The sequence below is a fragment of the Prionailurus viverrinus genome, chromosome E3 (assembly GCF_022837055.1).
Source record: "Prionailurus viverrinus isolate Anna chromosome E3, UM_Priviv_1.0, whole genome shotgun sequence".
NCBI lineage: Eukaryota > Metazoa > Chordata > Mammalia > Carnivora > Felidae > Prionailurus > Prionailurus viverrinus.
Genome location: NC_062576.1, coordinates 1,598,888 through 1,617,760, shown reverse-complemented (window position 1 = coordinate 1,617,760; position 18,873 = coordinate 1,598,888). Strand labels below are relative to the sequence as shown.

Genomic DNA, 18,873 nt, shown 5'->3' with positions numbered 1-18,873 from the left:
ATCCAGGCCAAAAAACAGCCAACTGACCAGCACTTAAGCATTTGCTTAACAGTGTTAACACTTTGTTCTTTGGCATCTTTTATAAAGGTGAGAACTTGGAGTTGGGTCCCCCCCCCCCCCGCGGGGCAGGGGGGCGGGGGAGGATGTCAAACTTGTGTCCATTTGTCAAACTTGTGTTCATTTGCCAAACTTGTCCAGAGAGAGGCTGCATGAACAGGTGAATAACAGTGAATGGGTGAATGGACCTTTCGAAGGCTTCCCATGACAAAGCAATGCCCCTGCGATTTGCTTTTGGGGTGTGCGTGGGTGAACGTGCATTTAAATTTAGACCCAACGAAAACGCTCTCCTGAGAAACGGATATCCTTCCCCTTTTCGGAATATGCGAACCTTGAAAGTCAAAATCTTTCCGTGACCTGGCTGCAAGAAAGCTCAAAAACAGATTTCCTTTTGATGTTTATTTCTATTTTGATAACGTTTTGTATACATGCTTTTTATTTTAAGCCACCAGAAGTTGTTTTCAAGGTGCATGCTTCATTTGACTTGACCTGGATTGGACAGGAGTCAACAAATCAGGAGAAAAGGGAAAGATTAGGGATGCTGACATTTCCTAGGGGACTCAGTGACGTGGGCCCACTAGACGGAGGGGACACGCTCCCTGACCCCGCCGGCAGGGCACTGGACAGTGAGTATGGGGTTCTGAAGACACGTTAGTCCCCTGAGAAAAAGTCTCGAGGCTCTAATCGAATCACTGCAGTAGCGATCAGTGCGCGACTCCCCCACCCTGCCAAGAAAACTTCCAGCTTGGGGAAAAAGAGGAGTGGCGGGGGGGGGGGGGGGGGGGGGGTGGTGCTCTCAGAGATCCTGGGGAGGGGCCAGAATTCATCGGGCCACAGGGGCCACATTGGTCCCTCCTCTTCCCCTATACCCGGGCATTCGAGCCCTGAGACCAGTACTCAAGGGTGATCCAGGCCGTACAGCTCTCCGACCGCGGCCTCGGGTAAGTTCCCCGAACCAGAACAGCCCGCTTAGGCGACAGGGATGAGAGCGCTCTACCACGTGGCGCTAAGACCCCGGAGTTACTGCACAGGCAGCACTTAGCACAATGCCCGGCACCCACTGCGGCCTCATGGAGGCTGGCCTAGGGGAGTGGGGGGCAGATGGGCCTCTGATAGGCCGCCAGCATCCCCGGAGGGCTGGGGACCCCCTGAGAGTGGGGTGGAGGGTCCGCTCCATCCCCGGAGACCGTCCCCGCTGAACGCCGCCCCCCCCCCCCCGCCGCTGAACACCCTCCCGACCCCGCCGACCCCCCCCCCTCGCCCCCACAGACCGCCCCGAACCCCACCGACCGCCTCCGCGGCGCGCCCACCCTGACCCGGGCCTCGCCGAGGGGCCTCCGCGCCGCCCCGCCCGGCCAGGGTCAGCAGGACGCCCCGGCTCGGGACTGGGACGCCCGCGGGCCACACTCGGGGCCCTGACGGCCCGCTCTCGGCGTCGGCTCCTCTCCCACAGCCCTCCCCCCGCCCCGTCCCCGGCCGCCACGCGGGTCCCGCAGCCCACAGCCAGGCGAGCCCCGACCGCCGAGCCGCAGGGCTCCCCCGGGACGGCCGAGGACGCGCAGCCGGAGCCCCGCGGGCCGCAGCCCCCTGCCTCGAACACGCGGCCCCTCTCGGCAGCGCGGAACCCGGCGGCTCCGGGACCCGCAGGGAGGCCCGCGCGGGACCGGAAGCCCGCAGCCGCACTTCCGGCGGGGGCGCGGGGGCGAGCGGGTGGCCACCGCCCCCTCCCCCCCCCCCAGTCGCCCGCGGGCGTCACTTCCGGGCGCGGCGCGGTGAGCGCGGGCGGCACGGCGTGTGGGACGGGTCGGCGGGAGCGCGGTCCCCTGCTCGAGCCCGGGAGCGGCGCCGGTCCTCGCCCGCCGCCTGCCCGTGTGCGTCTGCGGGCGGCGCCCCGGCTCCAGGGGAAGCCGGTGGCCGCGCGGACCCTCACCTGCCAGGGCGCGTGCGCGCGGCCGTCGGCGCGCCGCGGGGACGCGGTCTGATTCCCTTATCCGTTCGAACGCAGAAGTGCCCCGGAGGAGACCCCGCCATGGAAGGCAAACCTCTGCTGATGTCCCGACAGAGGACGGAAGTGGTGTGCGGGGTCCCCACCCAGGTGGTGTGCACGGCCTTCAGCAGTCACATCCTGGTGCTGGTGACCCAGTTCGGGAAGATGGGCACCCTGGTCTCCCTGGAACCCAGCGACGTGGCCGGTGACATCGGCAAGCCGGTGCTCACCACTAGAGTCCTTCTGGGGCAGGACGAGGTATAGTGGCCGGGAAGGGGTCCCCACGCTGGGCGCGGGGGGTGGGGGAGCAAGGACCGCGTCTGGGGCTCCGTTTGGCCAGTAGGCAAGTCCCCCTTGCCCCCCTTCCCCCCAGCAGCGACAGCCTTTCCTGGTGCCCGTGCTTGGTGGCTGCCTTTCCCAGCCCGTCGGGACTTTATCCAGCAGACAAGCAGAGACACTGATTTTGTAGTGCGGGTGCCTCGCCTTCATCTTGACCCTGTCACCGCGGCCTGGAGGAGCGAGTGGCTGTCCCTGTTCGGTCTGAAAGATGGCCTGGCAGATTGGACAGACCCCCGCCCCCTAGCCCGGCACACTCGTCTTTTGGGAGTCCTAGATTAGAGACAGCCAGCAGGGACCCGGGCATCAGAAGGCACCGAGAAAATAAGTATAATGGTGCGTGTTTAGCATTTTGTGTAGGACCGGAATGTTCTGGAGCCTCCTTGAACCCTGAACTGCTGCCGCATCACACTTACCGGGTGGGGGTCCGAGGCTGGTGTAGAAGCCAGGTGGGATCCTACGGGAAAAGAGACTCGCGGTTCAGATGGTTTCTGTCGTTCCTTCACCAGCCTCTCATCCACGTCTTTGCAAAGAACCTGGTGACGTTTGTGTCTCAAGAAGCGGGAAACAGAGCGGTGCTCCTGGCCATGGCCATGAAGGACAGGAGTGTGGAGGGGCTGAAGGCCCTGAAGGAGGTGATCCAGGCCTGCCAGGTGTGGTGACCACGCCCGCTCCTCGGCGCGGCCAAAGGGAGACCCCGACACCCTCTCGATTTGAAGGCCCTCCCCTGGCCGGTCCGCAGGAGGAACTGTCTGGCCTGGGTCCCCGGAGCCGGAAGAAATACGCACACCTCAGGCGTACTCTTGGTTGGTTGGGTCACTGAGTTACCCGCAGTCCGGTGGGAGCACAGCCATGCAATGTGTCTTGGGGGGCTTGTGAATGGTTCTCAGCAGGGTCCGGGTAGTGGCATTTATTTGAGAGGCCAAAGAGGAGTCATCAGGTAAGAGTCCTGGTCCTCCACACGCGGGGGCAACTGTTGGAGGACGGCTGTTTCTAATAAAAATAAACGCGTACCCTAAGTGACTTCACCATCCTTCTTAGCAGGACTGAGAAGTTTCAGTCACAGGGCGCGAGTTCCGTTCCGGGTGCGCCCGGCGGGAGGAAGCCTCGTGCGGCAGGAAACACAGTGTACTTCACGCTCTGCACACGCTCACCCCACTCCTCTTCCTCTGACTTCGCCGAGCGCGTTCGCGTTGCTGGGCAGCCGTTAACTTCCCTTCCGCGAACACTCCCCACGGTCCTGCTGGGCGGCAGTCGCTGCGAGGGTGTGGGGCACAGACCCCAGCCTCAGGAGCCGGGGAGCTGTTCATGTCGCCCCGCGGGCCTGGGGCCAGCCACGGTAGGGCCGTGGGCCCGCTGAGCGCCCAGGGAGGGAATCCTGAATGCTGGGGGAAGGGCGCGCAAAGGCCAGGAAACAGAAGTCCGGCGTGGGACGGCACGGCTGAGCCCGGGCCCCAGGGCGTTGGGGCTGGCAGAGCCCGAGGGTGGGGAGGGGGCCGATGGCAGGGGCCTCTGGTGCTGAATGCTGAGGCCTCTGAGGCCTCGGGCCTTGAGTCAGGCGGGTTTGCCTTTTGGAAATCATCCCAGGAAACACCTCCACAGGCGGGCGGAGCTACGGGGTTGGGCCTTTGTGCGGCTGGGCCTCCAGGAGGGCAGCCTGGGACCCGCGGGGCTCCCCTTGTCCCCCTCCGGCCACAAGGGCACGTCACTGGCCACACCAGAAGCTGGCAGGCTAGATGTTCTACCACGTGAGTCTGTCCCACAAGCTAGAAGCCCGCGGGAGAGCGAGCGGGGGCTCAGGATCTGCAGGCAGAAACCAGCGGGGATCCCCGTGCGCCCAGGATGGCCTTCTGGGCTGGGGGGGCGGTTCTGAAACAGAGAGTCTTAACCTGAGAAACCCTCCAGGGCGGGCAGTGGAAAGACGGGGCCGAAGCCTCCGGACCAGCGTGAGCTTGCCGAGGGTGGGGCAGAGGGAAACCTCGAGGGCTCTTTTCCTCGGCAGACGCTGCCCGTGCTGGGCACAGACTGGCCGAGGGAATCCAACCAGACTTCCTGGAGGCGGCACCGACTCCTAAACGGGGAAGGCGCTTCACTCACCTGCTGCTACGGGGAGCCTGAGTGACCAAGGTCCCGCCGCCCCCTCCTGGTGCCTGCACCTGTCAGGGACACGGTGGGGAACTGAGGCAGGCCCATCCCTGGGAGACACGGGACTCCTTTGTGGCCGGCTTCGCCCCCCCTTGGTCTCGGGCAGCCGTGTCCCCAGCCTGACCGCTCCCACCCTGGCCTTCCCCGGTAAGATCCTGCACACCAAACCGCACTTGGTGGGCCGCTTGGGGGACCGGGACCGGCACAGGTTCTAAGGACACAGGAGCCGACCGGAGAAGGGAAGGGATCTCCACACATACGAGGACCCCCAAGGTGACTCGTGTGTCCTGACGGGTGGGCAGTAATGTCATGGCCAGAGCGAGGAAGCCCGGGGGGCGGGCACGGGAGACCTTAGGTGGGAGGGGAGGAGCTGGCCCCCGGAGAGGCAGCCCCCCCAGAGCAGGAGCAGAGGCCTGGTGTCCTCAGGTCAACACTTCGGACCAGCGTCTGCCCTGTGCAGTCATGACTTCTCCTGTGTAACAAGCAGGGGACCTGAGGCTTGGGTAGGGTCCCGTCTGAGCCTGGGTTTCGGATCCGCAGCCTCTGGCTTTCTGTTTGGTCCCTAAATGCACAGCAACTAGGACTCACACACGTGCTGCTTGGCACCGTGGCCAGGCTCTGGGGCCCACCCTTCTCGGCCCTCACTCAGACTGGAGGGAGGTGGCCACCCTGGTCACCCACGTGTGCCAGAGGGGGAAACCGAGGCGGAGTCACGTGGCCGCCCTGAGAAGAGGCAGGGGCGCGCTGGCGGACGCGGGCTGGGGACACGGGGCGGGGCCGGCCCTCGGCCGCCCACCTGGACGGTGGACGTGTAATGGAAACCAGGCCCCCAGCACCTTCCTCAAGTCATCGACAGCGGCCCGAAGCTCGTAAAACACAGACCGACACTCGAGGCTCCCGGCCCGGAAGCCGCCCTGCCGTGCAAATGCAGGCACGGGACTCTGCCCTTTGCCGCGGCCGCGCCCTCCCGGCTGCGACGATTCTGGGGGAGAGGGACGCACTCGACAGAGACCGCGAAGCCTCGGTTTCCGCAGGCGGGGCTGTGTGCTCCGCGGACGTGGACGCGGGTGGCGCTTAGCCAGCGGTCAGACTGCAGTTCGGCCTTGCAGTGATTTGTGGCCCAGCGTGAATCATGATCTTTGTTTCGGGCCAGTTTGCCAGCCCCTGCAGCCCAGACTGCCAGACGAGGCTCCTTTGTCAAGGCCGTGCCCTTGGTCGACAGGGCGCGATCTGGCCGGCCCAGCGCCACTGAGCTGCACGTGGAGACCCCCGGGCCCCTCCCTCGCATGCCCCCCAGTTCCTTAGAGGACGTGGGGGCGTGGATCCAGCTCCGAGCCAAGGGCCGGCAGGTGCCCTTGGGGGTCAAGAGAAGCCAGGGAGGGCAGCCGCTGTCTGCTGTCACCCCGAGCTGCTTATCCAGGGCTTTGACAGAGCCCCGGTCCCCCCTAAACCAGGTAGGACAACTAACCGGGGGCATCAGACGCTGCTCGCGGGACCGGCTCTTCCGTTAATGCCCTGCAGTGAAGTTGGAAACCAGGAGGGGGGCACGCGGGTAAGTGGCCAAGACGATGCCCATGGATGAGTGAAATCCGAGGGCCCTGAGTGCCCAGGGGACGACGGCAGGGAGGCGCTCTGCGCCGCGGTCTGCTAGTGCACGTCCCAACAGGAAGCACTCAGACGCGGTCGCGGGGGGTGAGGACTGGCTCGTGGGAAGCGAGGACGCATCAATCCCTGAGGTCTGTGACAGGATGGGAGGCCCCGAAGCCCCGGGGACAGGGTGCGGGGGGGGGGGGGCTTTCGGGAGGAAGCCCACGTCTGGGGACATTTTGATGGGGACCGTGTCTCCGTGGGCCCCAGGAAGCCCAGGCCAGAGGCCAGAGAGCCGGCGGCCGATAGTCTTAGGGGTCCACGTCTCTGGAGGAGGCGCGCTGGGACCCCTGCGCTGGGCTGCTCAGGGACAGGAGCCCACCCGTTGTGAAGGCAGGTGGGGACCCCGCGGGCCACCTCGGTTCCTGGGCCTTGCGATCTGGCGGGCCAAAGTAGGGAGGCAGCTGGAAGGAGGGGAGGGAGAGAGACACTGAGAGAAACAGAGGTCTCTGAGAAACCACAGGAAGTCCCAGGCCGCGCCGGCTCCCGGGCTGTGCAGGCCCCACGCTCAACCCGCACACGACCTGGGAGCACACGGACCCCTGAGCCCCCTTCGCAGCCGGGAAGACCAAGGCTCAGGGCTGTGCAGGTGAAGCCAGTGGGACAGGGGCCACAGCATCGCCCCATTTAACCCTCACTGCACCAGAGGAGGTGGGCGTCAGACTCCCGCCCACACAGACTAGCGATGCAGCCACGGGGGTCAGTGGTCCCGACGAGATCCACACCCAGATGGCAGGGACCCTGAGGCCAGCTTGTGGCCCCCGCTGGACGGTGGCAGGGCAGGGCAGAGGGTGTGGCTCCGGGGCGGCATCCCAGCAGGCAGGGCCGGTCCGGCAAGGTGGGCAGGCAGCAAGGAGGAGTTTTCTGGGTCCAGGGAAAGGCCAGGACTTCCCCAGAAGCAACAGCGTCTCAGACCGACCCTGGCTGCCGTGAGGAGGAACCGCGGAGGTCCGGAGGCCTCACCGTGGGGCTGGACATCCCGGCCACCCCTCCCCGGCCTGGGGCCCCGCCGCCGAGCTGCTCGAGGGGCCCGGCCGGACAGCCGAAGGAGCCGCCATGGAGGTGAGCTGTGAGCCCCAGTTCATGGGAGGGGTGAGGGGTCCAGGCCGGGGTCCCATTCACTCCAGTGGGGCAGGGGCTCTCAGAGAAAAACGCCCACCCCTTGAAATTCTGGGAGTCCCAGCGTCTGTGCCCCACTCCTTCTCCCCTCAAGAGGACAGGGCCAGGGCAGGCCCCAGGATGCCACCTCGTAGCCAGAAAGGGTCCTCAGGCCAGCACCCCACCCCAGCCCCGCATAGAGACGGAGGAGGGCCTCCAGGTACACACCCAGGACAGCCAGCTACCTCTGGGGCAACAGGCAGGTACAGGCAGGCCCTGGGCACACACGGCTTCTCTCTGGGGACGGAGGCGGCACAGAGGAGGGGGCCGCCCGGGAATGCGCAGGAAGGACGGGGGAGCCCCAGAGGAAGGGAGGGAGGCCCCCAGATCCCACGCTGGGGTCCCCCGGGGCTGATTGGCCCAGATGACGAGAGAAGCCTACGCAGACGACCTGGCTGCCAGGACAGCAGGACTGAGGCGGCCGTCTTGGGCTGTCTTGGGCTCCAGCGGCCTGTGGCCACCTCCAAGAGAAACAGGAGGCAGGGAGCCCGGGGCATGCGGGGGCTCCAAACACAGAGGGAACCGAGGTTCAGAGAGAACCAGGGTCTGCCCAAGGTCACGGACACAGAGAGTGGCGCATCAGGGTCCCACCCCGGTGCGTCTGACCCAGGGCCCTGGCCCAGGTCAGGAGCCAGCATCCTGGAGCCTCCCTGCTCACCCAAGCATGTAAGGGGGCCCGGAATGAGCGAGAGAAAAAAGCTCATGGCAAACCCTGTCTGCCACTCCCCAGGCGCCAGGCAGGGAGGGCCCCCGGGAGAGTCAGAGCACTCCGATGGGGCCGGCCTGGGGGGAGCGAGGTGTCTCGATGCCCCCACCGCCGTGCCCCAGCCCTGCCTCTGCCTGCCCAGGGGTGGGGGTGGGGGGCAGGGAAGGGGCTGCGAGCCTTCAGTGATGTCCCCAGGTGGCGGCCCGTCTGAGAAGGGGGCTGGCCTGGCAGGGCAGGTGAGGAAGGAGGTCCAGGGCCAGCAGGAAGGCCAAGGAGACACGGGCCGTGGGTCATCAGCGGTGAAGGGCAGGTGTGGGGATGAGGGCTCCCAGGTCTCAGCCGCCCCACAGCCCAGCCAGGACCTGCCGGGAGTCCAGGCACCTGGTCACTGTAGACAGGGGTCAGAGGCCCTGGCCGCCCGGATCTGGGCAGGCAGGTCCGTCCTGTGACGGGCTCGGTCAGCGTCCAGCCCCAGGCAGGGAAATCAGGCCGGGCCGGCCCGCCACCTCTCCTGAGTGTGCGTGGACCGTGACACCCGTGGCCAGGGGTGAGGCCACATTCAAACAGCCCCACGGGCAGCCAGGCGGCTGAGGAATCAGCCGTCCTGGCCTCCACGCCCCCAGGGCCGAACCCCAGCCCCCACCCGGCTCCTTCCCCTGCCGCCCTCCCATGCCCCACCCACCCAGGCTCCTTCTCTCCAGGGAGAGCCCTGGGGCCGGACCCTTTCCCTGAACTGAGAGCAGGCCGAGGGGGAGAGCAGGCCGAGGCCCAGGCCCCCAGTGACAGGCGGTACCCCAAGGAGCGGCGGGAGAACTCAGACTCGTCCGCACAGATGAGAAGCAAAGGCCCAGGGGGGTGAAGGTCTCTGCTAAGGTGACCGCCCAGGGCATAGGCAGAACAAGGCCCCAAGGGCCGGGGCTTCCCCCTGAGCGACAGGTCAGGACCCAGAGAAGGAGGGGAGGGGATGGCCCCCACCTCGCAGGGTCCCAGGCTTCTAAAGGGCACGCATGGCTGGCGCTGGTAGGAAGGCCCCTGAGCACAGCCATTTCCCAGAGTGTGCAGGAGGCCCTGGAGTGGGGACCCCTGGAGGCCTTCCTGGAGGCAGTGGCTGAACAAGAAAACTTGAGGGCAGACCTGGCCTCCGCCGTCAGAGCAGGGGTGGCCTTGGGCAGAAGAGGATCCCGGATGCCTTGCCCCCACCTGCCGCTGTGCCCCACAGTGTTTCTGCCTTTGAGAAGGCGGCGCTTGGAAAGTCCCTCCATCTGGGTCCAGGGTCCAGGCCTCGAGCCTCCTCAAAGCCAGGCCCTTCAGTGCCCTCCCAGAGGCCTGGGCCTGCTGACTCCAGCTAGGAAGTCCTTCTGACATCTAACCACAGTGCCCCTGCTGCATTCCCAGTCACTCCAGCAGCAGCCTGGGAAGGATGTAGGCCTGTTTCCCCGCCTGCAGCCCGAGTGGGTTCCCCAGGCCCCTGCCAGCGCCGTCCATGTCCCAGAAGCTGAGTCTTCTCCCTCGAGGGTCCCCAAGCTATTGTCACCAGGGGCGACGATGGGTGCTACCTCCAGAATTGCCCCATAAAGATGACAGCCACGTCCACGGCCGGCAGCACCACCCTGCACACACCGATGGACGCTCCTGCGGGTCCCGGGGCACCGGCTGGGAGCTGGCATCGAGGGATCAGGGCACACCAGACTGCCCACCCCCCACGTCCGGGGATGGGCACGGCAGCCCCTGTGCAGGGGGTGGGGGGCAGCACAAAGCCAACAGGTGGACAGAAGTGGGATTTGAAGAGGGGACAGGACCGAGTGGGTGACATGCAAGCCTGCGGGACGAGGGGACGGCTGGGAGAAAGGTCGGTGTGGAAGGCTCCAGGCAGTGCTCAGAGGAGGCCCGCTGGGGGTGATGCAGAGTGGGGGGCAGACTCAGGCAAGGCCTGTCCTCGGGGGGCTCCCCCGGGGCTGGTGTGTGCAGGGGTGGGGCTGCAGACACGCAGATGAACCTCTCTGAGCCCCCCCACCCCCATATCTAAAAGGGAACGAAAGTTCCAACAATTCAGCCCTTGACCCCATCGCCCAGGTCTGCGGGGAGCGTTAGGTGGCACAGAGGACACGGACGGGGTGTCCCCATCACGGGCACAGAGCAGGCACTTGGTCCTGGTACCCACGGCCGCAGCATGAACACATCTGCGACTAGAGTATGGCCCCGACCCCGACGCCCCCTCCAGAGACACAGCAGAGACAGCCGTTCCCCAGAGGGCCTCTGGGCTCAGGGTTGAGCCCAGGGCAGCAGAAGCCAGGCCCCCCAGTGAGCCCAGTGACCTGTCTGTCCCCCTCCACCCCTCCACCCTGGAGTGTTTCCAGCATACCTGTGGGGGACAGGGTGAGATTCTCACAACGCAAATTCACCCATCCTTGAAGCAAACAGTTTCACCGCATTTAGTGCAGCGGCCTGCCTACCTCAGTCCACAACTTTGTCATCGCCCCACACAGAAACCCGTGGCCCCACGCAGCCCACGCCCACCCCACCCACCGAGACCCCTCCTGGCCGCCTGGGGCCCAGGCAGGAGCCACCTGACCGGCTGGCACAGGCAGGTGAGGGCACCTGGCGCCCTGTAGGATCCTGGGAGCCAGCTGCCAGCGGCCAAGATAGAATGTCAACCGCGGGGGGAGGGGACAGGCCTCAGCTCCTCCCACTCCTGCTGGGCCCCTCCCTGCAGGCGGCAGCTCAGGTGGGCTACCCTGGAGAGGAGGCTGTGGCCGCCCCTCCCCAAGCCCGATAGGGCCTCCAGATAGCAGCCCTTCCCCACCCCCGTGGGGCTGCCACCAGGGCCACGTGGCCACACAAATGACCAGCCAGGCTTCCCTGGAGGCCGGGCCTCCCAGGGCCGGGCCTGAGCTTCCTGCCTGAGAGGTAGGCGCTGGGTCGCTACGGTGGGGCCGGAGGGAGGGGGAGAGGCCAGGGAAGGCCTGGGTGGGAGAGGGGGAGGTGCCCGGTGCCCCAGGTGGCCGGCAAGCAGCTAGAGAACTGGCATCCGGGGCCGGCGAGCGGGCTCGGGGCAGAGAATGGCCCCGCAGCAAAGCTGGCACCCCGACAGTCCGGCAGGTTCCGGGGAGCCGGTGGGTGCCGGGCCGAACTCCCCATCGGCTGCCGCGGGCAGTGCTGTCCGACTCCACCCCGGGGAGCCAGGGCAACGGGGGCTCCCCCACTTTCCCAGACACCTCCGGCCCCTAACGTGTGGGGTCCCCGCAAACCCGAGCAGTGGAGGCGGGCACCACCCCAGGGAAGGAGGGCGTCCCGGGCCCAGGCCTTGGAGCCGAGTTCCTGCGCACGGAGCTGCCCAGGGCTGCCCGGGGTCAGGGGAGCGGGCCAGCCGGTCAGACTCCGGCTCCGCCTGCAGCGACGGCTGCCCCCTCCCTGCCCCCGCTCCCTCCTCCCCGGGCTGCTCCGGGGCTGCTCCCAGCCGCCTGGGTGCACCTTTGCCCTCACTCCTCCCTGCATCCTCTCTCACCTCTGCAGATGACTAACGCCTCGGGGCTCCTGGGAACATGGCCACGGCCCAGCCCCGGGCCGGCTGTGCCCACCGTGCCCGCCGGGCCACAGATGGACCGCATGGGGAACAGCTCCCAGGGCGCCTCCCGGCTCTTCCTCACCACCGCGTTGGCCCGCGGCATCTCGGGGGTCTTTGTGTGGACCGCCCTGGTGCTCACCTGCCACCAGGTAAACCCTCCCCTCTGCGTCTCCGGGTCCCCGCTCTCCGTGGGACATGGTCCTGGCTGGCCCTGCTGGCATCTGGGACCTCCAGCCATGAGCTTGGGGCAGACATCAGAGGCGGCAGCAGGCCAGGGCACAGGGGCAGGGGAGGGGGCCTTGTCCAGAACGTGGCATGTGGGAGCCAGGGATGGGAGGTCTGTGCCAGGGACAGAGCTGGGCTGGGAGGACAGGGCGTCGGGGGGGCCGCCCCCTCAGATTCAGGGAAGCAGAGGAGCCCCCGGCCCCAGGCGGTGACAAACCCCGGCAGACGGGGCAGCCCCCCAGAGGGGGGATGGCCGCGCCCAGCAGCGAGGAAGAGCGGGCGCGGGCAGCAGGTCTTGGGCCTGAGCGCAGGGGCCGGGCAGTGGAGAACGGACATTCGGGGAGGCACCGGGGTGACAGCGAGGTGGGAGGCCAGGGAGCCGGCCGTCTGGGCAGAGGGCACTCAGGACGCACAAGAGCGGAGTTTGGCTTTCAGCCTGGGGGGTGTGGGAGCCAGAGAAGGCGGCGGGGGGGGGGGGGGTGAGGGGGGGCAGTGCCGAGAGCAGAGCTGGCCTGCAGGGGAGTGCAGCCGGCATTGGGGGAGGAAACAACTGGCGGGGGCTCCGGGCCAGCAGGCAGGGGGGTGGGTGGCCCAGAGGCCTCCAAGGCACGGAGGGGTGAGCAGACTCCCATCTCGATGAGAGCTGCCTGCTGTGTGGCCTCAAATCACAATACATGGCAGACACAAGGGTGTGATGGGGGCCAGTGGAGCACAGTGCAGCTGAGAGCGGCAGGGGCCATCAGGGAGGACAGCCTGGAGGAGGCAGTGTTTGCACCGCCCCTGGACAGGTAGACCGCACAGGCGGGTGGTGCCTACTCCTCGGTGGAGGAACGGTGCTGGGTCTTGGGGAGGCTGTGATTTATAGAGCAGAGAGCAGCAGAGTCCTGGGTCCGGGTGTCCGGGTCTCGGCTTCCCCGTCTGTGTAACCCTAACCTGCAGCGCTGGCGACTGTGTGTGTGTGTGTGTGTGTGTGTGTGTGCGCGCGCGCGCGCTTCCTGGGTCCCCACCGCCTAGACAGGGCAGTCAGGGACCCCCCCTCCCCACCATGGAACACAGCTCCCGTCCCCGCCCACACTGCCAGGCCCCTGTAGCTCAAGGGCAGCTAGACTCTGCCCTTCCAGAGCCCAGAAGGACAGAGGGAGACTCAGCCTCTCGCTTTAAAGACGGGAAGGCAAGGCCGGAGAACACAGGGAGTACTTGCCAAGGCCACCCAGCCGGGCAGCGCCAGCACCGGGCAGAATCCCCGTCTCCTACTGGCTGGTCATGCCGGGCCCCTCCCACTGCGCCAGCTGGGACTGAGGGACTGATAAGGAACCTGTCCCCCGCCCCCGCCACTCCCTGTGGGGTCCGCATGGGGCTCCACACACAGCCTCCCCGTCAACTGCCCTCTCTCCGCCTGGCACTGAACGGCACCTCCTCCGGGAAGCCTTCCAGAGGTGCTGTGGGACCACAGCCAGCCCTGTATACCCAGCTCCCTGGTGCATCTTCCTCGTGAAGACCCTGTCACTGGTTTTTCACGTCCTCACAGACGACGTGGAAAATCAGGAAAGGTTTATCGATAAACAGTGGTCACCTGTATCTTCCTACCGTCGCGGAAAGACAGGGATCTTTCCTTTTGGGTCTGCCCTGCGTTTCCAAGGCGTGCGGGGCCGTCCTTGGTTTGTCTTCTGGTGTTTACTCGGCACCTGCTGGAGCACGTCCCCGCGTGGGCATCTCAGGACGCCCCCTCCGCTGGCTGTGTGGGGCTCCTCTCGGGCAGCCTGGCCCCTCGGCCGCGTATCCGCTCCGAGGGACAAATCCCGGAAACGGGTCAGGGCACCGGCCCCGGCGACGGCCCGCCACGCTGAAATGCCAAACTGCCCGCCCAGGGGCCACGGGCGGCCCCTCCCCCAGGGAAATTCTCCTTGGACGAGTGAACACACGAGTGCGTGCGTGCGTGCGTGCGCGTGTCCGCTAAGAAGGGGCTGCCGCGCCCGGCGAAGTCCTCGCTGCTGCCTCCCACCGCCCCTCTGGCCCGTCGCGCCCACGCCTCCCTGGCTCTGTCCGCCCAGATCTACCTGCACCTGCGCTCCTACACGGTCCCCAACGAGCAGCGCTACATCATTCGCCTGCTCTTCATCGTGCCCATCTACGCCTTCGACTCCTGGCTCAGCCTCCTCCTCCTGGGGGGCCACCAGCACTACGTCTACTTCGCCTCGGTGCGTGACTGCTATGAAGGTGAGCGCCCCCTGGCTCCGGGGAGGGCCCGAGGGACGCAGAGCCGGCTCCGGAACCCCACCCTCCGGGGCCGGGAACCCCACCCTAGGGGGCGGGGAACGGCTCGGTCCAGCCCGGTCCAGCCCTGCGGGAACCGGCCGCCTGACGCCTGACCCCTGACGGTCAGGATTCGGGATGCGAGGGCGGGGTCCAGGCCCTGGGTGGGGCATCGCTGCCTCAGTGAAGCGCTGAGGGCTCCACCCGCCCCGGGGTCACCGGGGATGGCGTGGGCTCCCAAAGCTGAGTGAGGGTCCTGGGTGTGGGCACACAGGGGGTCAGAAAGCCCTCCAGCAGCCGGGCGTCCCCCGGGAGCCCAGGCTCACTGCCGCCCACCCTGCCCTGCCCCTCTGCAGCCTTTGTCATTTACAGCTTCCTGAGCCTCTGTTTCCAGTACCTGGGGGGCGAGAGCGCCATCATGGCTGAGATTCGGGGGAAGCCCATCCGGTAAGCCTCTCGCCCCGGAGCCCATGGGGGTCCCTCCACGCCCAGGGCAGCAGGGTGGGTCTGGGGACGCGTCCTCCCGGAGCCCTGCTTCAGGGACTGGTCACCCCAGGTCAAGCTGCATCTACGGCACCTGCTGCCTCCAGGGCATGTCCTACTCCATCGGCTTCCTTCGCTTCTGCAAGCAGGTGAGTGGGGGTCTTGCCTGCCTCTGCCCTCCCCTCCCAGCCACCGCCCTGAGCGCCCCCACGCTCCCCTCCCCCACCCAGGCCACACTGCAGTTCTGCATCGTGAAGCCCATCATGGCCGCGGTCACCATCGTCCTGCAGGCGTTCGGCAAATACCACGATGGGGACTTCAAGTAAGGCCAGGCCGATGTGCCTGCGGGGAGGGGGCGGGCCCGGCCTGGTGGGGGCACCGTGCTGGGCGGAGGCCGGCAGGGCCTGGGGGAGGGCTCAGCCCAGGGCCAAGTCCCCATACGAACGGACAGGCCTCGCCCTCCTCTCGGGAACCCGCCAGGGCAAGGCCATGGCAGGCAGACCCACGTGTGCCAAGGACCCCAGGACCTCGCAGCCTGCAGCCGGCCCACCCGGAGGAGAACGAGGCGGGGGGGGGGGGGGGTTAAGGCACTCAGGCGCAGGGCGCCGCCGGGGACCTCCCTGGTACCAGGAGCCCTGTGCCAGGTCCACGCCCACGCCAGCCCATGCACACGCACAGGCACACACAGACCCAGCTTGCACGCATGTGTCCACACCCACGCCAGCCCGTGCACACGCACGGACCCAGCTCACATGCTTATGCACACACAACGCTGACATGTGCACGTGAACACACACCCACAGGTCACACCAACATGCACACGCATGTTCACATACACCCGCCCGTGTGTCCACGAGGTAGAGGCCCGCTCCCGCAGGCCGTGCCCAGGTGGACAGAGGAAGAGGGACACAGGGTTTCACAGGGAGAAAGGCTACCTCCTCACCACTGTGGGGGGCACCCCAGCTCCCTCGCTGTTGCCCTTGGGTACCGTCCACCCGCCACGCAGGGAAGGTCCGGGTCTGGGTCACTGTCGGTGCCCAGGCTGGAGCGCACGGGCCAGTGATTCGGCCGAGACAGTGGGGAGGGCACGGGCAGGGTCCTGCCCTGACCCCCGACCCCTGCTCTGGCCCCAGCATCCACAGCGGCTACCTCTACATCACCCTGGTCTACAACGTCTCTGTCAGCCTGGCCCTCTACGCCCTGTTCCTTTTCTACTTGGCCACCAAGGAGCTCCTGCAGCCCTTCGAGCCTGTCCTCAAGTTCTTCACCATCAAGGCCGTCATCTTCCTCTCTTTCTGGCAGGGTGGGTGGGCTGTTGGGGCAGGGACTGGAGCCCAGAGCCTGTCCCAACCCCATCTCTGCCCCGGTTCCCCGGGTGCCCTTAGGCCTGGCCTCAGTCTCTCTGGTTGTAGCACAGGTCAGTACTACCGCTCCCTCAGCCAGAAGCCACACAGCCCCTGGCACAGGGGAAATATCGAGTCCCTGTCCAGTAGGTCTGGCCTGTGGTGGATGGAACGGACAGGCAGAGGCCCTGGGCCAGGCTGGGGACACCCCCAGACCCCACCCTGCAGAGGCGGGGGTGGGGGGTAAGTGTCAGGCGGGCCCCAGCTCTGGGACCAGGGAGGTCAGGGCAGACGCTTGGGGAGCGCCCAGATGGCCACCGTGCTGAGAACTTGGCTTTGGAGGCATCCCTCCCCGTGAATGTCAGCCACCCCAACCCCCACCGTGGGACAGGACCACACGGATGGGACGTCCCAGGGCCTGACCCTCGTCCCCTCTGCAGATCCCGCTGAGCTCACAAGGCCCGTGTAGGGCGGGTGCCTGAGCGGCTGTCACCACCCCCCAGGGATGCTGCTGGCCATCCTGGAGAAGTGTGGGGTCATTCCTGAGGCCCAGGTCATCGACGGGAGCAAGGTAGGGGCCGGCACGCTGGCCGCGGGCTACCAGAACTTCATCATCTGCATCGAGATGCTGTTTGCCTCCATCGCCCTGCGCTACGCCTTCACCGTCCAGGTCTACGCGGAGAAGGAGAGCTCGCCAGGTACGCGGGCCCCATGGGGGGTGGGGGTGTGCTGAGGGCCTGTGGACGGGCCCCGACAGCTCCTCCTGCCTCTGGCCGCACCACATCTCTGTCCCGCCCTCCTGCACGGTCCCAGGGGATGTCAGCCACACGGACAGGGAGACAGCCCCATCGGAGGCTAGACGGGTGCGGCGTCTGCTTCTGGCCCAGGGGCAGCGAGGTGCACGGCTCCGAGCTCGGGGTGAAATGGCTGGACTGGACGTCTGGGCCCCAGGGCCCCGGGCATCCCTAGCGAACGACGCTCAGCGGCAGAGATGGCCTGCGGCCGCTCCAGCAGCCTAAAGTGACAAGTGTGAAGGGCTCACTGTAGGCCGGAGGGAAGACAGGAGCCAGCCTGGGCGGCTTCCCCCTGTGGCCCCTGGGGAGTCCCGGCTGGGACAGTCCCAGGGTAGAGGAGCCAGGCTGGGATTCAGAGGTCCTGAAGTGCCCCCTACTGGCCGAGCCCGGGGCCTGGGGATGCCAGACCCCAGCCCTGGGCAGCCCCGAGGCCGGTGGGGGCAGGGCCGTGTCCCCAGGGCCCAGGCCCCCGATGGGGGCGGCAGGGGGGGTGGGGGGGAACAGGTTCAGGGCGCCCTGGCCCCACCCACGTGCTGTCTGCCCCCAGCCCCCGAGGCACCCATGCACAGCATCTCCAGCGGCCTCAAGGAGACCATGAGCCCACAGGACATCGTGCAGGACGCCGTCCACAACTTCTCACCCGCCTATCAGCACTACACCCAGCAGGCCACTCACGAGGCCCCGAGCCCTGGTGCCCACCCCAGTGTGGCTGGAGGCTCTGGCGGCCTCAGGAAGAGTCGCAACGTGGAGAAGAGAATGCTGATCCCCGCAGAGGACCTGTAGGAGGGCCACGGGGACACCGGCCACCTGCCTGGACCAGGCTGCCCAGGCCTCTGGGAAAGCACAGGGCCCCTCACCCTCTTGCCAAAGGTGAAGCCCCTCCTGGGAGCCCTGGTGCCAGGCCGGTGGCACCACTTCCCAGCCTTCCTCCCGCCAGCAGGCCCGTGGCCCCAGGAGAGGGCGCCTGAGTTTATCTGACGAACCGGGAACCCACCGGGCTCACCTGGCCGTCATGGGGCTGTCGTGAGGCAGGCACCGGCAGGGCAGGGGCGGATGGACGGACCTCACTCTGGGCCCTGGGAGAGCGAGGCAGCCCCGGCCTGAGGACACTGGAGCTGTAGGCGCTACGGGCCGGTGGGGGCAGGGGACTGGGCTGGGCAGAGCTGCTTTGCACCCCCTCCAGCCCTGGGGACTCCTGAAAAGCCCCCACCCGGGGAAGGCGTGCCTGATGAGGCTCTGGGAGGTGCCCAGGGCCACCTGCACAGAACCTTCACCCTGGGCAGCCCGCGAAGCGTGTGGGGCTCCTGGGGGCATCACCTATTTATACATAAACAGCCTGCGTTTTCTAGTGACTCCCGTGGCCTCTGTTCCTGCAGGGTCGGCGCCCGGTGGGTGGTCACGGGAGCCCCACTGTGCTAAGTCTGGGTGTCGGGGCAAGTGTCCCGGGCAACGCTCAGAGCAGGGCAAAGAGCTCACGCGTGGACGGAGCGCCCTGCCCTGTGGCCCCGAGAGACCCAGGGTCATGCTCACCTTCCTCCATAAGATGGGCCTCCTGCCAGCCCGCCCTCGGTGGGTGGATGAAGGCCACGGACGCAAGCCCGGAGAGGGCACAGGGCACAGACGGGTCACACCCGGAGCCTGCCTTCCCTCGTCCTTCTCTCTTCCCGTGTGCCAGGCCAGCACCCCGAGAGACACAGGCCCTGCCATCCAGAAGCTGTGACATACCCGAGCGGCCTGGGAAACATGAAAGAGGGGCCAGAAGCAGCCAGTGGGGTAGGGAGGCCTCCGGGAAGGCCTGTGTCTGGGAGGGGGCGTGGGCAGGGGCCCGCGGATGTGGGGAGCCAGGGCCGCAGGCCGGGCAAGAGCGGCCTGGTGGGCGCCACTCAGTGACAACCTCCCAACCCGTCACCGGGGTAAGAGGGAAAGGCGCTGAGGGTCCAGAGACCCCGCAGGGCAGGAGTCAACTACCAGCATGGGCTCACCCCGCGGCCTCCTTGCTCCCTAGGCCTGGAGACACGGGACTCAAGGCCACAGCCTCTCCAAGGGCCCGGATGGGCTGCCCGGCAAGATAGGCCAGGCTGCCTCCCCGAGCGAGGCCCCCACCCGCCTTATCATGCCCTCTGCAGTTGGCGGACCAGAGTCCGCCCAGCTCGGGCCCCACAGGCTGCAGTCAG

The 18,873-nt window shown here is 67.0% G+C and overlaps 2 protein-coding genes across 7 annotated transcripts; both read left to right on the top strand.

Moving 5' to 3' along the window:
* The first annotated feature begins 872 nt into the window (after window positions 1-872).
* Window positions 873-3,399, top strand: PSMG3 (proteasome assembly chaperone 3). The gene is made up of 3 exons (XM_047838404.1): window positions 873-998; window positions 2,063-2,302; window positions 2,890-3,399. Exons 2-3 carry the CDS (start codon window positions 2,087-2,089, stop codon window positions 3,040-3,042), a joined length of 369 nt encoding a protein of 122 aa, XP_047694360.1. The 5' UTR covers window positions 873-998; window positions 2,063-2,086; the 3' UTR covers window positions 3,043-3,399.
* A 609-nt stretch (window positions 3,400-4,008) lies between these two features.
* On the top strand, window positions 4,009-18,051 carry TMEM184A (transmembrane protein 184A). 6 transcript variants are annotated; one of them, XM_047838399.1, is made up of 10 exons: window positions 4,009-6,077; window positions 10,523-10,624; window positions 11,550-11,750; window positions 13,878-14,043; window positions 14,436-14,526; window positions 14,636-14,711; window positions 14,793-14,884; window positions 15,696-15,865; window positions 16,409-16,603; window positions 16,719-17,389. In XM_047838399.1, the coding sequence occupies exons 1-10, from the start codon at window positions 6,036-6,038 to the stop codon at window positions 16,922-16,924; spliced, it is 1,341 nt and encodes a 446-aa protein (XP_047694355.1). In that variant the 5' UTR covers window positions 4,009-6,035; the 3' UTR covers window positions 16,925-17,389. The 6 variants fall into 6 exon arrangements, with proteins under 6 accessions (XP_047694355.1, XP_047694354.1, XP_047694357.1 ...); XM_047838398.1 differs by having other exon boundaries at window positions 4,013-6,077; window positions 17,247-18,051; XM_047838401.1 differs by lacking the exon at window positions 10,523-10,624 and having other exon boundaries at window positions 4,015-6,077; window positions 17,247-18,051.
* The last annotated feature ends 822 nt before the right edge of the window (window positions 18,052-18,873 follow it).